General features: G+C 46.4%; 1 protein-coding gene across 2 annotated transcripts in view; it reads right to left on the bottom strand.

The window, feature by feature from the left end:
- Nucleotides 1–22940, bottom strand: part of KCTD1 (potassium channel tetramerization domain containing 1) — a 70585-nt gene extending 47645 nt beyond the window's left edge. Inside the window, exon 1 of one of the 2 annotated variants that reach the window (XM_050891673.1) lies at nucleotides 22853–22940. Coding sequence is in view for 1 of the 2 variants with exons in the window: in XM_050891671.1 (XP_050747628.1) it covers nucleotides 19681–20949 (1269 nt within the window). In the remaining variant the exon portion in view is untranslated. Of the gene's footprint in view, nucleotides 1–19680; nucleotides 20996–22852 lie in introns of those variants that run through there. The other variant, XM_050891671.1, reaches the window with a different exon arrangement.
- Nucleotides 22941–23153: the final 213 nt, after the last annotated feature.

The raw sequence follows: 23153 nt of genomic DNA, 5'->3' as shown, positions 1-23153 counted from the left end.
GGATCAAGACAACAAGATCTGGAAGTATCTAAAAAAAAAAAAAAAAAATTCTTTAAAAGAGCAGTTTGAGTATCAAAAGTATGAGAAGGTGTCAGGTAGAGACAACTACCAACTACAATGAAATAATAATTTTTAAAATCACATGCAAAAACCCCACCGCATTCCAATAGAGACCTGGAAAGTGGAAGAAACCATGACAAGAGAAGGAGTTGACAGGTAAAGGAGCAGAAAAAGGGACAATCTTACACAGCGACACATCCGGAGTCTTTAAAAGACCAATTACAGATAAAGTCTGGAAGATAACATCTGCAAAGGATTTTATCTGGAACCAGGTAAGTTTGAGGGAAACATCAGGAAGGCCTTACAGCTCGTGCCTTACTTGATGCTTGTCTCCTGCCCAGAGGAGCAGTGCAGGAAACAGTCAGCTCTCCCCCCAGCATGGAAGGGGAGGAAAGCAGAGAGGCTGAAGCACTACTGCTCCTGCAAGAGGCAAGGAAAGGAGGCAATAGAGACGCAAAGAGCATGTTGGGAGTGGGAAACCGAAGCATCCCCCGCTGGAACAACAAAGCCCTGCAAGGAAAAGAAAAGGGCAGGCAGAAGAAGGAGGCAGCATTTAATCAGTAAGAGCGGGGAGAAGGGTGGTGAAGTAAAAAAAAAAAAAAAAAAACCAAAACAAAACCAAAAAAACCAACCCCCCAAAAAACCCCAAACATTTAAGTTGACAGGCTTTGGTCTTCCCTCTGGAACAAATACTCGAAAAGCTTGCCTTCAGGAACAGATGAATTGAAATGTCAGAAGTGAAAGAGCACTCGAAACAAACAGGAAAGGTTTCAGGGGTCTTGTGGTGATCATCTAGTAGAGGGTAGCAGAAATTAACTTCAGCAACAATTCGTAAATTCTAGACTTGTCTCATGGCAGCCATCTTCCGTCCCATTACGGACGCACTTGAGTTAGCTCTTGATTTCTGCTGAACATCACCCTGGAGTTGAAGAACCAAAGGGGATTAGTTTGGTGAGAGGTTTTTCTGGGGGGGAGAGGGGGTGGAGTGGAAGGATGCGTGGCAAGACTGTTTTGTTTTTCAGCAGAAACACTAAACCTCATGATTTCCACCCGCACTGCCTTGCACAGTGAACAGAGCTTCAATCCAGAAGACAACAACGGGTGAGGGTACGTGTGAGCCTTATTCCACATATTTGACAAGCAGTGTGGAATGAGGTGTGGCGAGTGGAATTCGTAACTCCAGCCCTGGCCAGGAAAGGTGGCTGGATGCCAACCATGCCATAAAGGTCTCATCATCTAAACTTCAAGTAAGGTCCTGAGGATCCTGACACTTTCTCATATTGAGGTGTGCCACAGGTACAGAAAAAATTATATTGCAGCCACGGGGTTTGACAGCCACAGGAGTCTTACCTGCCACACACTTGCTTTAACAAAATCTCTTAACCCATCTCACAGTGACGAGCCTTACGAAGGGCCCAGCAACAAGTAGCTTCACCGAGAATAATACACTCCTGCCAACAGCAACTTCACTTGACCAGAAGTAAGTCTGGAAGTTTCTAGGACACTGACGCTGTGGTAACTGGTGGAAGGCATCTAGTAATAAGGATGGAGGTTCACCTAGTCGGGGCACAATGAAGCAGAGCAGGAGATTCAGCTGGGACTAAGAAACCCAGAAGAAATCTGAATGCACGGCTGAGCTTAAGCAGTAGCAGTTACATTAGAAATGGTTTTAAACACAAAAAGGGAACTGAAGACAACCAGATAAACTCTAATACTCATGTGCAAATTAGAATCAATGATGATGATTGATTTTTATAAAGGGTCTCACAATACAGTGCAAACTAATTCCTCCCATCTGAAGCCTGGCACCATTTGGTATGTTTAATTCAAAAAAACCCTGAGTGTGGTTTTTTTCTTCCTCCACTTCTTCTGGCTCTTTTGCCATGCTGACGCTTGTTTGCATTACGTCTATTTTGAGCTAAATTAAATAGGAGAAGCAGAGTTTTGATTCAGTAGTAGCAATAAATGGGGTTAGCCTGGCATTGATCTGTGTAAAGGGGCCAAAGCTAGGACTGCCAGAAGCAAAACATGGTCAGTGAACTCTACAGCACCAAGAGTGACCCTGCAGCTGAATTCCCAGCCCTGATTACAACAGAAAGAGACTTGCTTTCCTGAACAAAGAGTATTTCAGGCAGCAGATTAGCAAGAGAAAGTCTACTTGCAATGGCAGACGGAGGAAACGGACCAAAAATAAGAACCACAGCACACTTCAGAGGTTTTTAGAAAGCTTCTGGACTGCGCAAAACAAATGCCTTCCTTGCTCTACGTTTCTTGTAAGCCAGCGTTAGGTCCAAATGCTGAAGAAACAATATTCTTCTTTTTGCATCTCAGTTAAATAGCTTCAGTTAGTAAGCGTACAGCAGGGAAGATGAGCCAAAACCACGTTAAGGATAGCACGCTGAAAAAGTTACCTTGCAGACTAACAACAGTTGTATTACAGCCCTACAGAAAGGGAAATCATGTTTACCATAAGAGGAAAGGTCCCTTTTATAAATCATGCTTAAAATCCAGCCAGCAAATTTATACAGAAGGAGAATTTCACAATCCTTAGGAAACACGGATCAAATTCGCTTGCTCTCTGGGTGTTTGTGCTGTTGTGCAATGCAAAACAGTGAGAGCACAGCAGTAAATCTAGCCTCATGACTATGGAGTTTAATCACAGTGTATCTACGATGGAGAACAAAGTGCCTCTTATTCCCGCTGCACCATGATCCCACTGGATCTCAAGCCAAGCAGGGTCGGTTCAGGCCAGCATTTGGAGAGAGGCTGGCAAAGCACGGGAATTGGCCGCTCCAAGGCTGAAGCGAGCTCGCACCTCGCTCCCAGCGAGGCCGCTTCACACAGCAGGAGCACACAAGGTGTTGGGCGCTCGCAGACATCCCTATCAGCACCTTCAACCACTGCTCCTACTGCTTTGGCAGGTCCGCCGGCTATTCACAAGTCCTGTACGCAGCACGAAGCTGTCGAGAAGCGCAGCCCTGCCAGTCGATCCGAGGCTGCTGAGCAGCAATGCTTCCTATCCTCATTTTTTAATCTGGGACATTTGGGTGGCACCGGGCTGCATGTCCAGAGCTCACCCTTGCTGGAAACCCTGAGATGGGCCAGTCGCCCAGGGGTGCGGCCCCGCTCCTCGTGCTGGCTTCACCACGAGCAGTGGGGACCTCAGCCCCCCGGAGGAGAGAGAGAAAAAGAAAGACTCACTCATCATCACTACTTTGACTTTTAACCTATTTCTTTTCCACAGTTTACAATAAATGCTCATTAACACAAGTGTATCCTTAAAAACAAGGATCACAAAATACTGAGCCATGTCAAATGCTTATGAACGAGCCATTAAAGGTCTTCAGCCCATTCTTCCCCCACAGAATCCCATCATGGATTTTTGCTTGCGGCTTTACCAAGTAGTAAGGGGCAAGGTGGAGACGCACAGACGAAAGGGAGGGCGATTTAAAGAGTCTGTCGGTGTACTGACAGCCTGCAAAAAATTGAGTCAGAAGTCTGCAAGACAGCACCCTGGTTTTTTAATGCCACTCATTTGGCTTGCCACTCTTATTACGGGTTGATTGCACCCTTCACTTGAGTTTTGCGGCGGCTGCAATGTCAGAGCATGGGACATGTGGTTGTCACGACTGGGAACTTGCTGACTGATTTATGGGAACTTACAAACCCACAAAACCAAAAGATATTTGTTATTCACTTACATTCTGAATGTTCCTTTCACCTCTCATTGAATAGATCTCAGGCAAGTGAAAGTTTATTTCTAGTTCAAAATTCAGTTTCCCTTCTGTAGAAGGGAGCCGAAGCGTAATATACCTTTGCTATGGAAATCACCCCACAATATCCCCCCTACACAGCTCGAGGTCAATATACCTACATCGGTAACAGCATCTTGAAATTAAGTTGTCATTTTAACTGTTTAGCGGGCATTGAGACATTTCAAATAGATCGGTTCATTATTAAAAGCAGCAATTATTGTAAATTACACTCTTCACAAGAACAACAGCCTAAGCTTTAAATACGTTATGATACCTGCCTGACCATTCCCTTTAAATGAGGATAGCTGAGGGCTCAGGCTCACCGTCATGCAGCAAACAGCTGGGCAATTTAGGACTGCTCTTTTTTTTTTCTACCACTCCTCTCCCCAAGGCTACCACCCCCACAGCAGAGCTGGCAAAACAGACCGTAAACCCATGCCTCCCATGTTCCAGCTCACAGACCAAACACGGCAACTCGAGTTGCTGGTGACGACGACAGCACCCAGAAAATAATAATCCCTTGACCAAGGTTTGCTGTAGCCGCTGAAGCGCAGGCACACGGTACCTTTTGCTGACTCTGCAAGGGAGCAAAAGCCTTCCGCAAAAGAGGAGGGCAGCCAAGGGCAGTAACATCAAGCTCAGATTTGCCAGGGCTTGTCTGTCAGAGGACAAAGTCTTGCATTTTAACCATTTTTGGCACATTCCACATTCGGTATTTTCAGGAGCTTTCGAGGATGTTTATGAAACAACTGCAAGGTAGGTAACTAAATGGATGGCGGCACAAAAGAATGCCCTCCCACATTCCTCTCCCATGCTCTACCATCAAAATAAATGAAGATGTAGTTTATGTTTCTGTAATTACAGTTTGTTAAAAGAAGAACAGGTTGTTAAGTTCTGGTAAGGAGTCCATAAGCCTCTACCCTGCTTTGAATACCACGGTGATATAGATTTTACCAAATAAAAAGATCGGTCAAAACATTACTCAGAAGGAATCCATGCTCTGACATCATCCAGCATAAAACGATCTACCTTTAAAACTAGTCATGTTAATCAAACCAATCAATTGGAAATTGTTCTTATGAGAGCTATTTTAATGTAGGTGACATTCAGAGCACTGTCAAGTTTCAGTCATTTAATATTAAATACCGAAAGGGTAATATTATGCATTTGGTTTATGACATTTTTGCACCATACATCATCCGCTGTTTGCTTTTAATCCTACATTTCCCCCATTAAATACTTACAGTATTTATATAGCCTTGTAAAACTCCAGCACAAAAGAATACGCAACAAGAACTTTTCCCCATACATTACTTACCAACTTAATTATGTAATGTAATGTGAAAGGTTTATGCACACCAGCTGGATCTCATTACAGCTAAGTTTCTGTCTTTTTAAAGTGTACTTTATCTGGAATATTGAAGTCACTAAGAATTTCACTTAAACGTACGTTGAGCTGGCATACACACAAGTTTATCCTGCAGGACGCTAACTCATTAAATAGGTTCACAGCAAGTCAAGCTTGTGGACACTTATTTCTGAAGTTTAAAATGCATCAGCTAAATTTAAATATTTAAATATTTGAAGCCAACTATGGATTATTAACTGAATGCCTCAGCCTAATTCAGTCTTCCCGTCCTAAGCATCACAGTAACCAGAGAGATGCTACTCCTTGTACAATAAGAAAACTAGCAAGAAAAGCAAGAAAGGAAAAGTTTCAAGACAGTATTGGTATCACCTCCCTACTGATCAGTGCTAAGATTCAGAGATGCGCCAGCTTTATATACCAAGATCCATCTAAAAAGCAGAAGTTTCAGAGCTGTGAAGGATTCAATAGTAAGACCGTCAAAGAGGTTATTAAATACCCAGCTGAACCAAAGCAAACTTGTCACACACTTTGGTATTACCAGTTGAGAGATTCCTGTTCAATCGTGAGGCAAGAATTGTGGTTTAATAAACGCAGAGAACAAAACCAAGCATAAAAAAGAATCATGTGCAGTGATTTTATTTTTGTTGTATATTTGACTGTAATTACTGTCTTAAGTACTTTAATTGCCTGGCATCTCCTCAAGTGCCTTGCCTGTGGGGAGGGGAGGCAGGGCAGTTTATAGTTTGTTATTAATGAATGAAGTACAAACAAGTTTACCTTGTCTGTAATCAACATTCCCATCAAAACAGTTTGAGAGGAAAATGCAAAGGGGTCCGTTCGTCCCACAGACCCAATGTGATTGTGTTAATACCTGCTTTTTAATGATTAACGGCCTTCTGCCACGTCACTTACACCTCAGACGGGGACCTGGCAAACACCTTTATAAGACCCACATGAGAAGCATCACCTACTCGCCCATTCCTATTCTCTTCTACAGACATCTGCTCTTGGCCACTGATGCGGGGATGGGGTACGGGGACAGACGCCCCTTGGGTCTGGCCCCGTATGACTTTTCTTGCATGCATTCTAGGTGAGAAAAGGGGGTGTGCACCGAGGGGAAATATATTCTGCTTTTTGCAAGTGAATCTGCAGGGTCATTTAAATTGCTCTGGAATGACACGCATCCAGCCCCTCTCAGCTGGAAGTAATTTTTGCCTGGAGTGGAAATGGAGTGGAGGGAAACAAGAACGAGTGACAAAGAGAAGCCCATGCAGAATAAAATAAAATATACTCGCCTGCTTCATTAAGAAATGATTAGACACAAGAAGCCATCAGTAAAAGTCAGCGCAGTTATATGAAGAAGATGGTAAAGCCAGGAGGATGGAGAAGCAAACTGCTATTTTTCACGATTAGTGAAAAACACTGAGAGTACGAATTTGGCCATTAGTCTTGCTTTTCCACTTAAACCGGTACAGGAATCTGCTACTTTTAGATAACGTTGCATTCACAGCCCAGCAGACCATCCAGACAGCAAATGCACCACCAGTAGAGTGAGCTTCCTCACACAGCCACCAGCCTGTCCTGATGGTCAGGAGCTCACCGCTGGGGCGAGGGCAGCTCTTCCCCCCGCCTCGCCACTCAGGCTGCCAACAGGAGTGACAATTAGTGTCAGTTCTGGTGGTCTCCTCTGCTGTGAGGATACTTGTCCACTAGGATCCAACTGAGATCACTAATTTTCACATAAGTCATAAAAAAACCCTGCTTTAAGAACAACTAACAACTTTCCGTTACTACAGATGAAGACTTTTTCTCCACCCTCTTTTGGGCTAGATTGCTGGCGCAACCAGATTAACATCTCTTACCAGCTTTCTCAGTCACGTAGCCCATCTCCTCCTTATAGCCTTTAATCAGCTGGTACACCATCTCTAACACTGCCATCTCCTATCTCTTGAAGCACAACTTCTTACTCTCATGGCATTGTCCCACTGGCACACAGGCGGCGCGCTTCTCGCTCCAGGGAGGCTTTATGTTGTGGTGGCCACTTCTCATACACTTTTTTCCACAGTAAAACACAAAGCTTTACTTTTCAAGCCACAACAAAACCAGCATATTTGACAGTGTCTCCAAAACACAATACTACTGCTTTTACAACAGTGCTCAAAGCATCCCCCTACCATTGCCAACAAGTAAATATTGCTGATCAGATGAATACACTTGTAAAGCGCATAACCATGTATATAACTGCATATATAAAGCTTGGAAGCAGATGCTGTGAATACTGATCTGAGGTGTCCTACTGATTCAGATGCATAGGTAGAAACTTGATAGAAGAGAGATCTGAAAAGAGCCTGTATAGAAGTTTAAAATATATTTATGAAAAAAGTGGAGTACAGTATGATAGCTTAACTTCTTCTCAAGAATGGGTTGCTGAAAGCTAGCATCCAGCCGTCTACCACCAGAACCAACAAGAAATTCCTGACTTCTGAGAGCTACGACCCTACATTTGTTTCCTTAGGGAAAAAAAAATGTGTTTTGATTAAGCACACCACTGCGGCATTTAAGGTTGTCATGTATAACACGAACTGACTACACAACAAAAATACAGTCATTAACATACAGAATAGACTAGCATACACAAGTCACTTTGGATGCAGACAGCTATTCATGGAAATAATTCAACAATCCTAGTATTCCACTAGGAAACTGCAGTCAAACAAACATGGGAAAACCAAGACTCTCCAACTGTCTCGTCTCCTCTCCTCTAGACCCTGTAAACCTCCCGCATGCCCTCCCATCACACAGTGGAACTGTTCTCTCTCTGTTTGGCATCCAGGTGGGATGAAGCTGTCTTTGAAAGCAGGAACCCACCGGGGTTCTTCTCAGGAATTTTATGAAGTAGCTTAAAGATTAATGGAGTAGATGACTAGTTTATACAGCGCTTTGATCAAAAACATGTTTTCCCAACTTCCTCACTGAGTTTTAATAAGATGTGAATGAGAAATTGATGCGGACACTTTAGTTTACAAGAAGTATTTCAAGTAGCTTGAGGAAACTAGTTTATTGTCCACTAGGCATTAAAAACAAACACAATGCTTACAGGCCATTTTACCACAGCGCTGACAGTGGATTCTTTTGGGATACGTACCCAAGAACCAATGCTTACTCTGAAACAAAACTCTATAGGAAACTACTGGCTTAAATGTCACATTTTTAGGTTAAGGAAAAATCTTTAGATTTCAATTTCCATAAAAGGCAAGAATACACTGTACTTAATTTACATCATACTCATTTTCTTTTAACTAACTTGAAAGTTGAAGAAAACCAAGACTTCCCCTCCACACTTCACTGTTCTTTTACATTTTCCTCTAGCATTTCTACTTTAAAGTAGAAAGACCCTCTGGGTCTATCTTTTCCTTGATCAAATCTTGCTTCAGTGCCTACCACATTTGTTATTTAGTGTTAGGAGAGAAGGAGTTTTTTTAATCGTAATTTCCTCCTCCAGTTTTAGCCCCTCTTCAAACAGAAGCATTATTTCCCACCCCTTGAATCCATCAAAGTAATCCAGCAGCAGCACACTGGTATACAGAAATTAACCTAGTTTCCAAACTGATGTGCTGCAACAAGATAGTTGGTAACGTTTTCTCACCCTGCTTTCCCTCTCCTCCTTATTTTCCATTTCAAATTTTTTCCAGATCTTTTTCTTCTCACAAAATTCTTATGTTCTGCCTTCAAAATTCTCCTAGCGCAGTTATTTAACCCCTGCTTCCCGATCTCCAGATAGGTCAGTAAGCTCATCTCTGCTCTCCTCCCCTCCTAAAAATCTAGTCCCTTCAGGTAAAGGAGGTAACAGCTATTTCAGACCACTGCCATTACTGTTAAAGAGAATAAAAGGTTTTCAGACTGGGGCTTCATTTGGAGCCTTTCAGTTTTATAAAGAACTGGGGGAAGGGGGGGGGGGGGGGGGGAGAGGGAAAAGACATTTTAGTTTTTCCTTACAGTATTAGTTTCCTTTTTTGGAGCAAAGCCTGAGAAGACCCAAGGAGCCCAGAGCCACGGGCTGTCAGCAGCGGTGCGCAGCATCCCTGCGGCGGGGCTGCACGGTCACTGCTCAAGCGGCAGCGTTCGTTTGTGTTGGAGCCCGAACTGACTCCCCGCACGAAGGATGGGGCCACGAAGGACTCGGCCACCCCACGCACCCAGCAAAGGGGCCGCTGCTGTGAAGGCTCAGGTAGTCGTTGCGGCTCTGTCACTGGAAATCTTCACAGAAGAATGCCAGAAAAACACCACACCGGAGCATTTTACAGCAACTAACCCCGGTAAGACCACAACCCTGTAGCAAAAAAAAGTGTCCAGTGGAATCAGTCCAGCACTTTACAGAAGCAGAAATGCCTTAATAAGTTAGAATACTCAGCTAAGTTACCAAGCATAGAAGGGGTGGGGGTGTTTTGCTTTTTTAGCAAAAATTTGGATATAGGCCTTGTGAATCTAAAAAAAAAAAAAAAAAAAAAAAATTTATCAGCTCATATCTTTTCCTGGAAAGATATGGATTGGACATGATGCTTTGGTATCTCTCCACAGTTAAAACAACATACATAAGCTTCTGAAAGCGTCTGCTGTACGTTTTACATGACTGCAGCAATTAATACCATATCATTATCCTGTACTGCAAATCTAGCCTACTATTATATTCATGATCCTGAATATATCTATTAGCAGTTTGGAAGTGAATATACCACACTGAGGAAAACTGACTGGTTAAAATTCCACTTTAGCAAAGCATTAGGAATCCTTTCCTAATGAATTATCATAGTAAACTAAAAAAAAGTGTTGAATTGTCCTCCCCTGTACCACGGGGATACTTTTGCAATTTACATAGTAGTGTAGTGCTACTTCCAAACATGAATACATTAGCATTTCAGGTAATACTATGTTTAGTATTATTTGAGTCACTGTAAATTTTAAACTCGATACCCATTTTGACATATTTGTACTTGCTAGTTACAATGAACCTGGCTTTTCCTCAGCTTTTTTTGCGGGGGCTTTCCTTACTTTTGATACTTTTCAATGCCTAAAAGCGGACAGCTTATATCTAAAAGTATTTTCAGTGGAAACATTTGTATCCAGGCCCTACTTAAGCTTTATCAAAAAGCCTCACAATGTTTTATTTGAAACCAGCTGGCAAATGCAGGTGCATTTCAAAAATAATGCATTTAAAAATAAAAAAAAGGTAACTTGCAAAGACTTCTAAAGAGATAAAACCAGAAATAAGGCTGCTTTAGAAGTGTGTCAAATACCCCAAAAGGAAGGCAAAACTACAAAGTTCTGACAGGGTATTAAAGTTGTTTCTGCTTTTTAAAAATCAAACCATACCTGTGTTACCCATACTGCTTTGGATTGGCAGCAGGTTCAGAAATCCAATTTAGAAGCAGTTTAAGTCTGACACTGAAACCACGTAAGTCCTACTCTGCCTGTTTTATTTTCGAACAGTACTTGGGCAAAAGAAGCAGAGTCAAAGGCTGGGGGATTTGCATTGCCATTCCTGCTAAAGAATATAAATTTTTCAAGTGTTTGTGCTGGAAAGAAATATTCCTACCAACATCAGTCAGTCTGAGAGAACTTAGTTCTCCTCATGTGGCTTCATGGAGCTTTGCATTATCCCTTTTGCCTCCAAGAACAGTTACTTTTCCACTCCCAAGTTTGCCAGTCACCGATTAGTGTGCATTTTCAGAGACAGAGTAGTTTGGTTTTTTTTTTTCAGAGAAACTGTATTTTCAAAGAGAGATAATCAGCAAGATACATACTTCAGCATTACCAAAATAAAAGACAAGAGAAAGTGTAAAATATACTAAAAGGCTAAACAGTTCTTTGACCTGGTTCTTTGCCAAACCCCCATGCTTAGAGCATCTTACTATTTTTCCCTCCTCTAAAAAGCATTTTAAAGAATCAAGTAGAAATATGAACCTGGTCTTGCAACGGTCTAGGGAGAGCTTCAGGAAACTAGTGTTATGACGACAGGAAAAAGACAACATGTTTTCTAAACCCAATATGGAAACTAGTACTGATAAACTTGATAAAAGCCCACGCAAAGCTTCATCTCCTGATCACCACAAACGTGGTCTGTAATAATTTTCTGGCTAACTACTGTGATAAACAACTGCAGCCAGTATTGCTGCCGTATCTGAGATGAGGGCGAAGAGCACACAAGCATCCTTTACGTGAGCGCTGCTAGTCATAAAATTATTAGAAACACTGGGAAACCCTCAAAAAGGCAACCAATTCAAGCAGGTTCGCTCTTTACCTGACATTCACACACTGTTCGTACTACAGCTGTAGGTCTGTCACGACATCTGTGCTCCCATTTACACTTTCCAACTTGTTAACCTAACTCTCACAGTTAGGTCCTCCTAATTTGGCATCAAAACTATATGGGTTAATTACAGCACTTCAGATGACTCGCATACTTCTGAATGGGGCGATTTCAATATGAGGGAAGGAATTTATCAGGCATGTCACAGGTAACAACCAGCCCTTGTAAGAAGGCAGGCAGGAAGGAAGCTATTTAAGCCCACTTCACCTTCCTCACTCCTCCTCTTCCCCATTTCAGGCACAAGGAGAAAACAGTCTCAACCCACCCCAAGCAGAACCGAGGTGAGAAGGGCAACGTGAACGGATTTCCCCTTCTCTTTCATGCTAAACCCACATACCCTGTGTTCCCACCCCCGCGTCGGCCAAACACACCACATGCTTCCGCTGCTTCTTCTCCAGGGGAGCTTTAAGCCAGAGGATGCTTGGTAATTAACCACTGATGATTTCCTGTCGCGCCTGAGAGTTTCGATGCTGTTCCTTCGGGTGCACTGCAGACACCTCACCCACGAAACAAGAGCTCACACCAGCAAGGTGAGCACAGGCTTTGCAGCTGCTAACCGCGTATCAGAGTAAGAGCTCAGGATGACTACACTGGACCTTAATAACCCAAAGTCAAAGCATCAGACACAGTATGTGAAGTATCAAGCCAACCTCCCCCTGCCACTTTTGAAGCCTACTAGGAACATACAGAGAAAAAAATCAACAGCAGCAAAAGAAGCAGCTATATATATCGCTGCGGTGAGCAAAAGCTCAGGATTCAGCTGAAGGGTGTTGAGAAATCACTCTTTAAATTTCTCCAGCAATCCTTGATTGTAAATATGCATAAATGGACACACATAAAAAAAAAAAAAGGAGCTTAAAACACAGTGGTGTTTTAGGGAAGTCATTCATTTATGTATTACATTTCTGACAGACAGATGCAGAAGTAGTAACAGCGTACACAGGCGCCAATTTGCAGGGAAGCCCGAGAGCTGTGACTCCTTCATTAGAGCTACCAAGTACACGAGTCCCAACTACACAGCCTCCTCTTCCTCCCACTCCCCATACAGAAAAACAAACTAAAAGAAATGACAGCATCATCAGACCCGGTTCCTGGGCAGTTTAAGGAGGAGAGAGTGAAATAAATCACTGTGCTAGAGAGAAACCCAGCTCAGAAATCACCCCAGCACCTCCACAAGATCTTTAGGACAAGAAAACCGAAGGAAAGCCAAAATTCATCCTCACACCTCACCTCCCATGAAGAGATTTCTGCCCTCCTCCTTTTGCAAGGACAAGTGCTCCAGCCTGTGTTACCTGAACAGCACCTACCAAACTAACTACCTACCGCCATGAGCTTCCCCCACTACCAAAAAAGCTGCGCTCAAACCTCCTCTCCTACCCCCACCTTGGGGAAGCTTCACCAAGGGATTTATAGTCCATTCCTCCCTGCAGATCACATCAGCTTTGTCTTCCTGGACTCCTATTGTTCCTCAATGGAAAACCATGAGAGTATTACGGGAGAAGCACCGGTTTCACACTGTTGGTGCCACTGTTCAAATAGAAGTGATTACCCCTTCCCAAAAGCTACACAATAATGTGTTATCCAGGCTACACTACCCAGTTTAAGTATCAGAAACACTGCAAACCACATCAGCACAGTGCACCACTCAGGCTAGTACATGAAGCAAGTCAGAAGTCCCAAGGAGGGGCTAGCTCAAGTACCTATGCACAGGACTGTTATACGGAGCAGATGTGCCCTAAGCATACAGTGGAAAAAAGAGTTTTCATACATTGGTAAAGTGAAAAGGGCTTAAAAATTTCACTCGATTTCAATTTAATTAAAATGATCTGTCCTAGCCACAGAAGTGTACAGATGCATACAACAGATAAGCATATCAATTAACTAAGAATTTACTGGAAATGTATATACTGCATCTGTGCACTACAACTTTGATTATTTCCCAAACTAAAAATGGCATTAAGAACACATCAAAGGCACTTGTCCTCATTAGGGATTAAGTCCTTAGCAAGTTTGAATGTTTTCAGATCAACTAACTAAAACTGGCTGAGTGCAAAAGCACATGAATTTCTAAAAGCCTGGAAGAGCCATTTTTCCTTGTGGATAATCCCCAAAAAACAACCAGAACAGAATTCAATCGTACGTCTTCCAATGTTACTTTTAGATCAAGGTATTATGAGAAGTTCCAATCCCTTCCTTACTCCCCCCTCAAATGCCTGGAAGAGACCTAGAAAGCATTCCCTGGAAACATAATTATATATTTTTACTATCACAACACTAATAAATCTCTTCTACATCAGATAAAATGCAGTTACCAACACTTGCCCCTTGAATCCAAAATATGATAAAAAATTATCTTGCACATACATATTTGGCTACATGCCCTTAACGATTTCCTTCTGAAAAGAAGAGTGCATTTATTGCTTCAGAAACAGAAAAGCAAAATAATAAGAAAGAAAGGGCACGGGGAAAAAGATGAACAGAAGGGCTTCGAAAGTGACTGAAAATCTACAACATCGCTAATTAGGTTCCAGCTTCTAACACAATAGTGGGTGTACCATGGTCTGTTATCAAGTTTATAGCCAAGGGCACAAGACAATACAACCCCACATTCAATTTAATTACAGCCTATGGCTTTTGCAGTAGTGGTGTGTTTCAAAGGGTTTAAGCACTCATTTATTTCTACACCATACATGAAATAAGGCAGCTCACTGTCATACAGACTCACCAATTAGACTGAACAGTTTCTGATCTCTTGCTCTCTAGAAGGAGAGCAGTGGGCAATGGGAAATCTTTTACAGGATAATCACAGAAGACTTTTTGTTAAAAAAAAGCCCTCTGCTGCCTTTAAGTTTGTGCATTTTATCTTTGATGTGCACAGAGGAAGAGTACCAACACAGTCATTTCAGATTCTATAGAATTTTAAAAAGTGTCAAAACACAGCAGCACTTCAATGATGCTGTTTTTTCCTCCTAATTGTACTAAAAAGGTAATCTTCATTTGAGTTATACAAAACAGATCACCTCTTGCATTCTTACCATCACTGAAGGCTGGACCAAACAAGTTCTCTGACTAGCTCATATGATGTAACTAAATAAAAGGAGTCTAATTTCTAAAAAGTAAAAATATTTCAAAAATTAAAGTGATAGTGGAAGAAATTACCATCTGAAATAGTTACAAAATTTAATATCTCCAATATATCATGCCAATGCAACTAAGAGGACCTACAAAGACAGTATGGGACTTTAGACTCTAGAACCACAATTCTAAATGCATGTATCGAAACACCCTTCTCAGATCTTCTGTGAAATACTCTCCTGAGTCACCTTAAATCAACTCCCTCCCCAACAGCGGATCCAAAATGGACCAACTTCAGTCTAGGAAAGAAAAAACAGGTCCCTTCATTCCTGTCAGTGCATATACTACCCCCAAAGCTGTATACAAGATCACTAAGCCTAATCTCCATTCTGCTTTTCTTGCACTCATCTTGGGAAACATTCACATGCCTACCAAACCTCACGTTAGTTATAAGGAACACAGCCTGGGATGTCCTACTGTCTTAAAAAAAAAACATCTCTGTTCAACAATGTTTAGAAGCATTCAGTTACAAACAACACTGACTTCCACCAAAGAGAGCAATAGCCAGGATTCATGTGTTTCCCTACAGAGATCGATAAGAAAGCTGTCTTTGGGGACCATATTTGACACCCCTGCTACCCTATCCCCCACCTCCCGAGGATTTCAGAGCCATTTTGATGACTATCAGGTATAACAGGTCCCTTCTATGGTTAATCACTTTCCACATCTGTAACTTAGTAGAAGATGAAAATCTTCCCCATTAAAAAAAAACACAAACAACAACCAAGAAACAAACAGTAGCCTCTAAGGTAGGTACAGTTCCTTTAACCCTCACACTTAAAGATTTTTAACCTCAGTGTTCCTTTTAAAAAAGATACCAAGCAAATCCTGGATTTTCTTGCAACCTGGGATAATCCATTAATCAAAGAAGATGGCACTAACTAGGCAGTAGGGCAGCCAGTACTAACCTCTGAAACCAGATCAACAGAAGTACTGCCACAAGAACTAACAAGGTGTTTAGCAGTCATCAGTCTTAACAGCTACTGTACTTTAAGTCTTTAAGATAGGGATATTGCCCCATCTATTATCTGTATAGAAATAAAGCCTAGCATCCTAACACCGCCATCCTAAGCGGCCTTCCCTGAAGCTGTCTGATGAGTTCTCCTACCCTGTATACTCAGAAAGCACCTAGAGGTGACTCCGGTCAGAGTACTCCAAACATTTGTACACAACAGAAGCCTTTTTTGTGGCCGTTTTATGGAAGTGCACGATGTTCCCAAATCAAAGATCAAGCAGAAAGATTCTTATCCACCTCTAAAAACAAAGACTGAAAAGAGCTTGACTAACTTACTAGTTACTTTGTTTTGTTCCCAGTTGTGCCTGCTGCCTACTTATATTTGTCATGTGCTACTGTTTTGCCTTCTTTTGCGAAACCTGAAGTCAGAACTAGATTTCTGGTTCTGGTCAAAGTAAGCCCTTCAAAGAGAGCATCAGGCAACGAAAAGATGTGCCAGATCAAAAGAAAAGAAAAAGGGCAGCTCTGGATTTAAAGCAGAAGGAAAAAATGTTTAAGGATTCCCCAGAACAGCCAAGACAAATGCACGTGGCTCACGTTTTAATGACTGAGTGTTTGGTACATATCGTAATAGCTGATGAAACTCTTCACAAGCAGCCCAGAGAAACCCAGCTGAGTTAGAGAACCAACGTAACAGAAGCATTTTGAAGTGACAAGCAACTCTCCTCATCCATGGCAGAAGCCAATCTATTTTCCTAGGCCTATTTTTGGGAATTACTACTGTAGTAAGTTCAGCGTGTACCAGATCTATAAATCTCAACAGCTACCACCACATTGTAGCATCAAAAGCTTAAACTTTAGCTATTGTTCATCTTTCAGTAACACGAGAGACGAATAACAGCCAAATTACATCCCTCTGTCATCAACTTGAACTGAAGTACTGCTGTCAATGGCAGGAAAATTGCTACACTTCAGAGCAAATAAGGACTGAAAAGAAAGTTGTGACATGATGGCACAGTGCTGGATGCTTAAAATACACTCTATAAATGCTGCTCTCAAGGCTGCAACCTAAAGCAACAGCTGGATCAAGATGAACATTTAATGTATCTTTCCCTAGCTCTGGAGGAGGCTCTTACAAACCCAGCGTTGAAAAGACATCTTGGGGCTAAAACAAAAAATGGGAGCAACCATGATAGAACAGCATAAAATTAACATCCTCGCTCAGATTCTTACGCTTAAAGTTTGTAGTCACTGCAAACTGAAGACATCCCATTTAGTGCCTTCATTTAACCTTTTCCATACCTTGCTTAATGCTATCAATGTTACAAAAAAAGAACATGCGTGCACACAGTATAAAGATGCTAAGAAACCCACTCATCACGCCACCACTTTTTCACCAGAGTATTGCACAAGTCCATGAGGGCAGCAGAATCTGTCCCCTGGAAGAATAATTACAAAGATGACCAATAAACCACAAACTTACGACCTTCATGTTTTCACGGAATCAGTAATACTTGTCAACAGTGGAATTCAGTGTCACGTTACTTGATGATATGCATTCAGTAAAAAGGCCTGGAAGGTCTTTGTTTATAATTAAGCAATAACGATTGAGGGCCAGAGCATTTCCTGGGGATTAATGACCGGCTGGGAGAGTCAATGGCTTGAGGCAACGCCTTGGGCCATTAACCCCAGCTGGTCATTAATTTCCCCAGGAAATGCCCTGGACCTCGATTAGTGTAACTTATAAAAGGAGGCTAGGGAGAAAAAGTTTAGCATTAACATTCTCCCAAGGAAATCTATTCCACAGCCAGTATTTTTTTCATTTTGTCACATCCCAGAAGAAGTACGTAAGTTAAAACTGACATGAGAAGAACTGGAGATTAAAAAAAAAAAAAAAAAAAAAAGGACACTTTTCCTTCTCCTAAAGACTTAAATTAACGAGTTTTGTAGCAAAGGCAAGATTCAGCTACAAAAGTGGCTGGGCAGCTTGTTTAGCTCATTAAATTGCGAATGGAGATGAACACTTCCGTATAATTACTGAAAAAACCCACACTGTCTAGTATCCTTGCTGATTGCTCATTTTCTTTCTTGATACACTTAAGAAAACAGCACATACACATCTATTTTAGACATTTCTCCCTTTCTCCCCATAGCCCGCCACTAATGAGAATCACAGCTCCGAATGCTTCACGTAGGAAGCGCAGCTCTGCAACAAACAGTACAGCAGCTGGATTTCTCCTCGCCTGAGCTTTATGCAAGTGTGAAGAGATTTGTGGGCCCGGGTAGAGATCAAGCTCTCCAGCCTGATGACTGAAGGTACCAAGACACCTCATTTAACAGGTTAAAGACATGCATACTCCGTTACGGGTAACTGGATCAGAACTGCTCTGCCCGTTTCCCTCTTCCCCTTCCCGTACTCACGTGCGCTGCAGCTCTAAAAAAGCTAAACTACGCCTGAAGTTTCAAAATTACTTTCAAGGCCATTAAAAGTGAGGAAAAGAGGAGTCTAGGGTTAAATACAGCGAAGAGCATGAGCTTATACCTGAAATAATGAGCTAGAACAAAAACATTATCTGCACATAATCAAGCCTCTAAGCCATTCAGAGACACCAGATACACACAGCAGGAGATCAAACTACAGTACTCCACTGAAGTGGTCCAAACCCCCCCTTCGCTAGAAAGGAGAGGTCACAGGTATTTTAAAGCACATAGATGCTTATGCAGGCATTCACTGGAAGCCCCCCTCTCCCTCCCTCTCTCCCCCCTCAATTAGCCTTCAGGCTGGTTGATTAGCTGGCAAACTCTTTGAAAGGGTCAATCTGTCCAGAACTGGTATTTCCACTTGGAAAACAGCTCAGGCATGTCATATACCTGTGCTCACCCAGCGCCGCGCTCTCCGGCCGACGGCTGCGATCCCTGTTATTACTTGACACAAGAATGTCAGAGAGGTTTTGTAATCGTGTAGGGCAGCCAGCAGTAAAGTTCTTGCCTGAAACACGGTATTTTATGGGGCACAACGTAACTGCATAGGCTTTATAGATTTAGTTAGAATAACTTCCAAACTTCAAGCCAATTGCAGAGGTGCAGCGAGTCTTTAATTGAGGTAATTTAGCTCCAGCGCTCAAACACCCGAAAGGAAAGTACTTTTGGAGGGGACAGGGAGCAGGCACCAGCACGTGCCGGCACACAGCAGAGGGGGTTCACAAGGCACGCGTTAAGGCACAGCTCAGCAGCGTTTTTGACAAGATCGCTCTACCTCAACGAAACACATCTAATGAACCTGGGCTCATTCCACAGTTAAGCTGCACCTAAACCCGTTTAATTGTGCTCTTACTGTATATTTCGCCACTATGGTAACTAACGCAACTAAAGCCAATTTGCCTTATAAAAAAAAAAAAAAAGGAAAAAAGAAGAGGATCACTGCCAGGAAACAGAGCTATTTTAAATAAACAAATACAAGATGAATGCAATTGCCGTATTAACCCTCTTGTTAACTTCTGAAGTTTAAAATTACACCCTCATTACTAGTGTGTAATTGAGTATTCTCCCGGCTGTTTCCTGCATTTGAGGTTATTCAAATAGTTCATTAGCACATCAAGAACAGCACACACACTAATGATACCTGATGCCCTTATCTACTATTTTGGCCCGACTTTCATAACTCAAATCTCCCGCAAAAAGAGAAAGAAAAAAGGGGGGAAAAGAAAGAAAAAGGAGGGAAAGGGGGAGCCCGCAGGGCTGAGTCGTTGGTGCTGCCGCCGAGGGGGAGCACGGCAGCACCTGGGCATCTCTCAAGTCCAACCCGCGGCCAGACCAGTGGCACGGGGGTGAGGAAATTGGGGGGCAAGGCTCGTTGGGTGCCTGAACAGTGAGAGTCGTCCCAAGAGCCACCCCGGGGGCTGGCAGTGTGCATCGGTGCCCAGCCTTGGGGAAGATGGGGAATAAAGGAGGGGTGCAGTGGGGGCTATGTGGGATGGGGTGCGGGCTTGCCACCTTTTTTTTTTTTTTTTTCTCCTTTCTTTTTTCTTTTTCCGGTTACCTGTGTGGGGGAAACAATAGCAGGTGAAACTACTGTGGGTGAGGTGGTGCTTCTGTGCCCATTGGCTTCGGGGAGTAGGTGAGGCAGGGGGTCGTGTTTCACTGAGACCACCACCACAGCGGGCGCGGCGGTGTCCAGGGGCTCAGTGGGGCGGCGGCAGAGTCTTTTGGGGGAGGCAGAGGGCCCGCAGGCATCGCCGCCAGCCGCGGCCCCCGCTGGGAACACCGCCTCGTAGAGGGCCCGCTTGGCCGGGGCCACTGCGGCCACTTCTGCCTTCACCGGCGCGGCGTCACCATCTTTGGGCAGCACATAGGGGTTGGCAGCGGGCGGCCGGGGCCGCGGCCCGCCGTTGAGGGCGGCAGGGGTGTAGCAGCCCCCGCCAGCGGGGTGGTGGAGGAGGTGGTGGTGGTGGTGGGGAGGGGGGTGGTGGTGCGGCGGCTGCGGCCCCCCCAGCTTGGTGCCAATGCCGGCGATGCTGTTGAGGGTGGCGATGGAGACAGCGCCGATGCAGTGGTTGGTGTAGGTCTTGGAGAGCTTGGCCGCCTTGGAGAGCATCTGCATGCGGGTGCCCAGGAGGTTCTTGCCGATGGCCTTGTTCTCGTACCAGGTGATGTCACCCTCGCTGCAGTGGTCCCGCGGGCGCTGGAAGAAGGCCTTGCAGAGAGGGTTGCGCTTGGAGAGGTACTTGACGAAGCTGGCGTAGGGGCAGAACTCGGTGCCAGTCTCATACATGCGGGGCAGGTTCTCCTCGTCACTGCTCTCCGCCCGCTTCTTGCTCCAGGAGGACGAGCGCGACTTGTGGTAGGGCCCCAATGCCTTGAAGTAGACGAACTTGCGTCCGTCCTCGTCCACGGCCAGCCCAAAGGAGTCCTCCTCCAGCTCCCGCTGGTTCTCCCGGCCCCGGGTGCAGAAGTACATGCAGGTCTCGAACCAGACCTTGTTGAGGAGCCCGAAGGGGCTCTGGGTGCTGAAGACACTGCAGGTGTAGAGCTTGCGGAGGTCGGCGCGGGTGATGGCCTGCTTCTGCACCACCGGCCCGGCGCCTTGCTCCTCCAGCTTGCGGATGACGGCGGCCAGGGTGAGGTTGGCGGCACGGAGCTCGGGGTCCTTGGTGAGGTCGAGGGTGCGGCAGTAGGGCGGCTCGTTGAGGTAGCGGTTGAGGGAGCTGCGGATGCTGATGAGGGAGGACTTGGAGTAGAGCTGCCCGCTCTTGGAGCGCGCCTCGGCGTAGAAGGAGCGCAGGACCCGGCAGAGCGCCCCCTTGTCCATCGTCTCGAAGTCGGGGCTCTGCGCCTTCTCGCTCAGGTACTCGCGGAAGATGCGCACGGCGTAGCGGGTGGCCAGCCGCGTGTTCTCGCTCAGCCGCGCCCGCTCCGGCCGCTGCAGCAGCAGGGCCGCCTCCAGCTCCGCGTCCTCCGCCGCCCCCCCGGGGCCACCGCCGCCGCCGCCCCCCGGGGCAGCCGCCGCGGCGCCCCCCGGGGCAGCCCCGACGCCGCTGCCGCCGCCGCCGCTGCTGCTGCCGCCCGGCGTACGGCCCGGGGCGGGCGGCAGCGGCTCCGTCTCCTCCTCGCCGTCCCACTCCAGACCCATCTCCTCTTCCTCCTCCTCGTCCAGCAGCAGCCCCCCATCGGCTCCGTCCTCCTCCTCCTCCTCGTCCCCCGTTATCTGCACCTCCTGGATCTCATCCTCCTCCTCGCCCTCCTCCTCCTCGCCGGCGCTGCAGTAGCGGTGCGGGCGGGGGACGCCGCCGCGTCCGGGCGTCCGGTCCCCCGCATTGTTCCCGCCGCCGCCGCCTCCTCCGCCTCCCCCTCCGCCGCCACCGCCGCCGCTCCACTCTCCGCCGCCGCCGCCGCTGCCAGGCATTCTCGCCATATTGCCGTCTCCCTGCCAGTCCTCGGGCAGGGCGCATGCGCTATATTGGACCGCAGCGCTGGAGCGCTTTTGTGTTTTAATGACCTTCAGCTACCGGGAGGCAAAGCCGGGCTCTTAAAGGGGCCGCGCTCCCAGTGGCGGCGGCGGAGAAGGGGCGGGAGGGGTTGGGATGGATGGGGAGGAGGCAGAGCCGCGTTAAGGGGGGGTACCGCGGGGAAGGGAGCGGTACTTACCGCGCCCGCCGCTCACCTCGGGTCCGTCCCGTCGAGCAACGGAGATGGGCGCCGGGGGTGGAGGGGGGGAACCGCCGGGCCGGGGCGTCCGCCCCGGCCCGGCGGTTCCCCCCCTCCACCCCCGGCGCCCGTTCCACCTCCCCATCCCCGGGAAGAAAAAAAAAAAGCAAGCACTCCGTGTGTGAAGCGGCTCGGCTCTTTCGGTAGGGACGGACCGCCACCAAGCAGCTAGGACGGAGGTCGGCACGCCTCGCACCTCCTCACTTCACATTAACTTAAAAACAAACATGGGAGGGGGGGAGGAAAACCAAACCGGAAAAAAAAAAAAAAAACCAAAAACCACCAAAAAAAACCACCCGAAAAACTCGAGCTCCGCTTGTCCGGCAGCACCGCTCTGCCCTCGACGGGATGTTGGCGGAGCGGACCCGGTCCTCGCCTGCGGGACCGCCGCGGCATCGCCCGCCGCCGCCTCGCACCTTTAGCCGGGCTCTTGGATTTCGGTCGAGGGGCTCGGGAGGAAATGGACGCTCGGGGCTTTGCATCCGTGAGGCTTGGAGTCCGCCCGGGAAGAACCAGTTGGTAGCCGCGGCGCTCGCTTGGCTTGCGGGAGCCCCGACGAGGTTGGTTGCGGAGAGGGGGAAATAAAGACTCGGGGGCTGACAGGCGCCCCGGGCCGCCCTCTAGCTCGCTGGGGCTGCAGGCTTTAGGGCAGCCGGAGGGCCCTCGGCCCCCCGTGCCGCCGCTGCCTCCGAGGGAGCCCGGCTCCTTCCTCAGCTGCCCCCTTCGGTGTCGGGGCAAAAACCGACGGGACTCCCTCTGCCCACGCCAGGGAGCACGGGGGTACAGAGCCGGATCCAGCGAGGCCGCTCTGCGGGGGCTTTCGCAGAGGGGAGCCCCCGAGCAGCCCAGCGCGGGCGGGGAGCGGAGCCTCGGCCCTGCCCTCCGCCGGCTCCGCGCCCCCGCCCCGTCCGCGCCGGCGGGGAGCTCCGGCCCGCCGCCCGGCTCTTCCCCCGGGGAAGCCGTACCCAGCGGCGCCGCAGCCAGCCGCCTCGCTGCACACTCCTTACCCTTCCTTCCCCGGGAAGGGTCCTTTGCCGGGCAGGAGGGCACAAACCCTGGGGCCGCGCACCGCGGGCGAGGGAGCCTGTCCCACCCGGGACGAGACAGGAGGGGACGAGGCGGCCGTGTCTCACCAGCTCCCCGCCGGTAGCACCCACGCTACACAAAACCAAACTACCCCACGAGCCTCCCTGTGCCGCCTAGCCGGGCGATTTCTTTTTTTTTTTTATTATTATTATTTGGTACGTTGAAATAAATATTCATTACGACTACTGGCTACACCTGAAATTATAGCCTTAATTGCAGAGC

The sequence above is a fragment of the Gymnogyps californianus genome, chromosome 2 (assembly GCF_018139145.2).
Source record: "Gymnogyps californianus isolate 813 chromosome 2, ASM1813914v2, whole genome shotgun sequence".
Classification (NCBI taxonomy): Eukaryota; Metazoa; Chordata; class Aves; order Accipitriformes; family Cathartidae; genus Gymnogyps; species Gymnogyps californianus.
The sequence above is the reverse complement of the archived record's forward strand: the minus strand, read 5'-3'. Positions and strand labels throughout refer to the sequence as shown.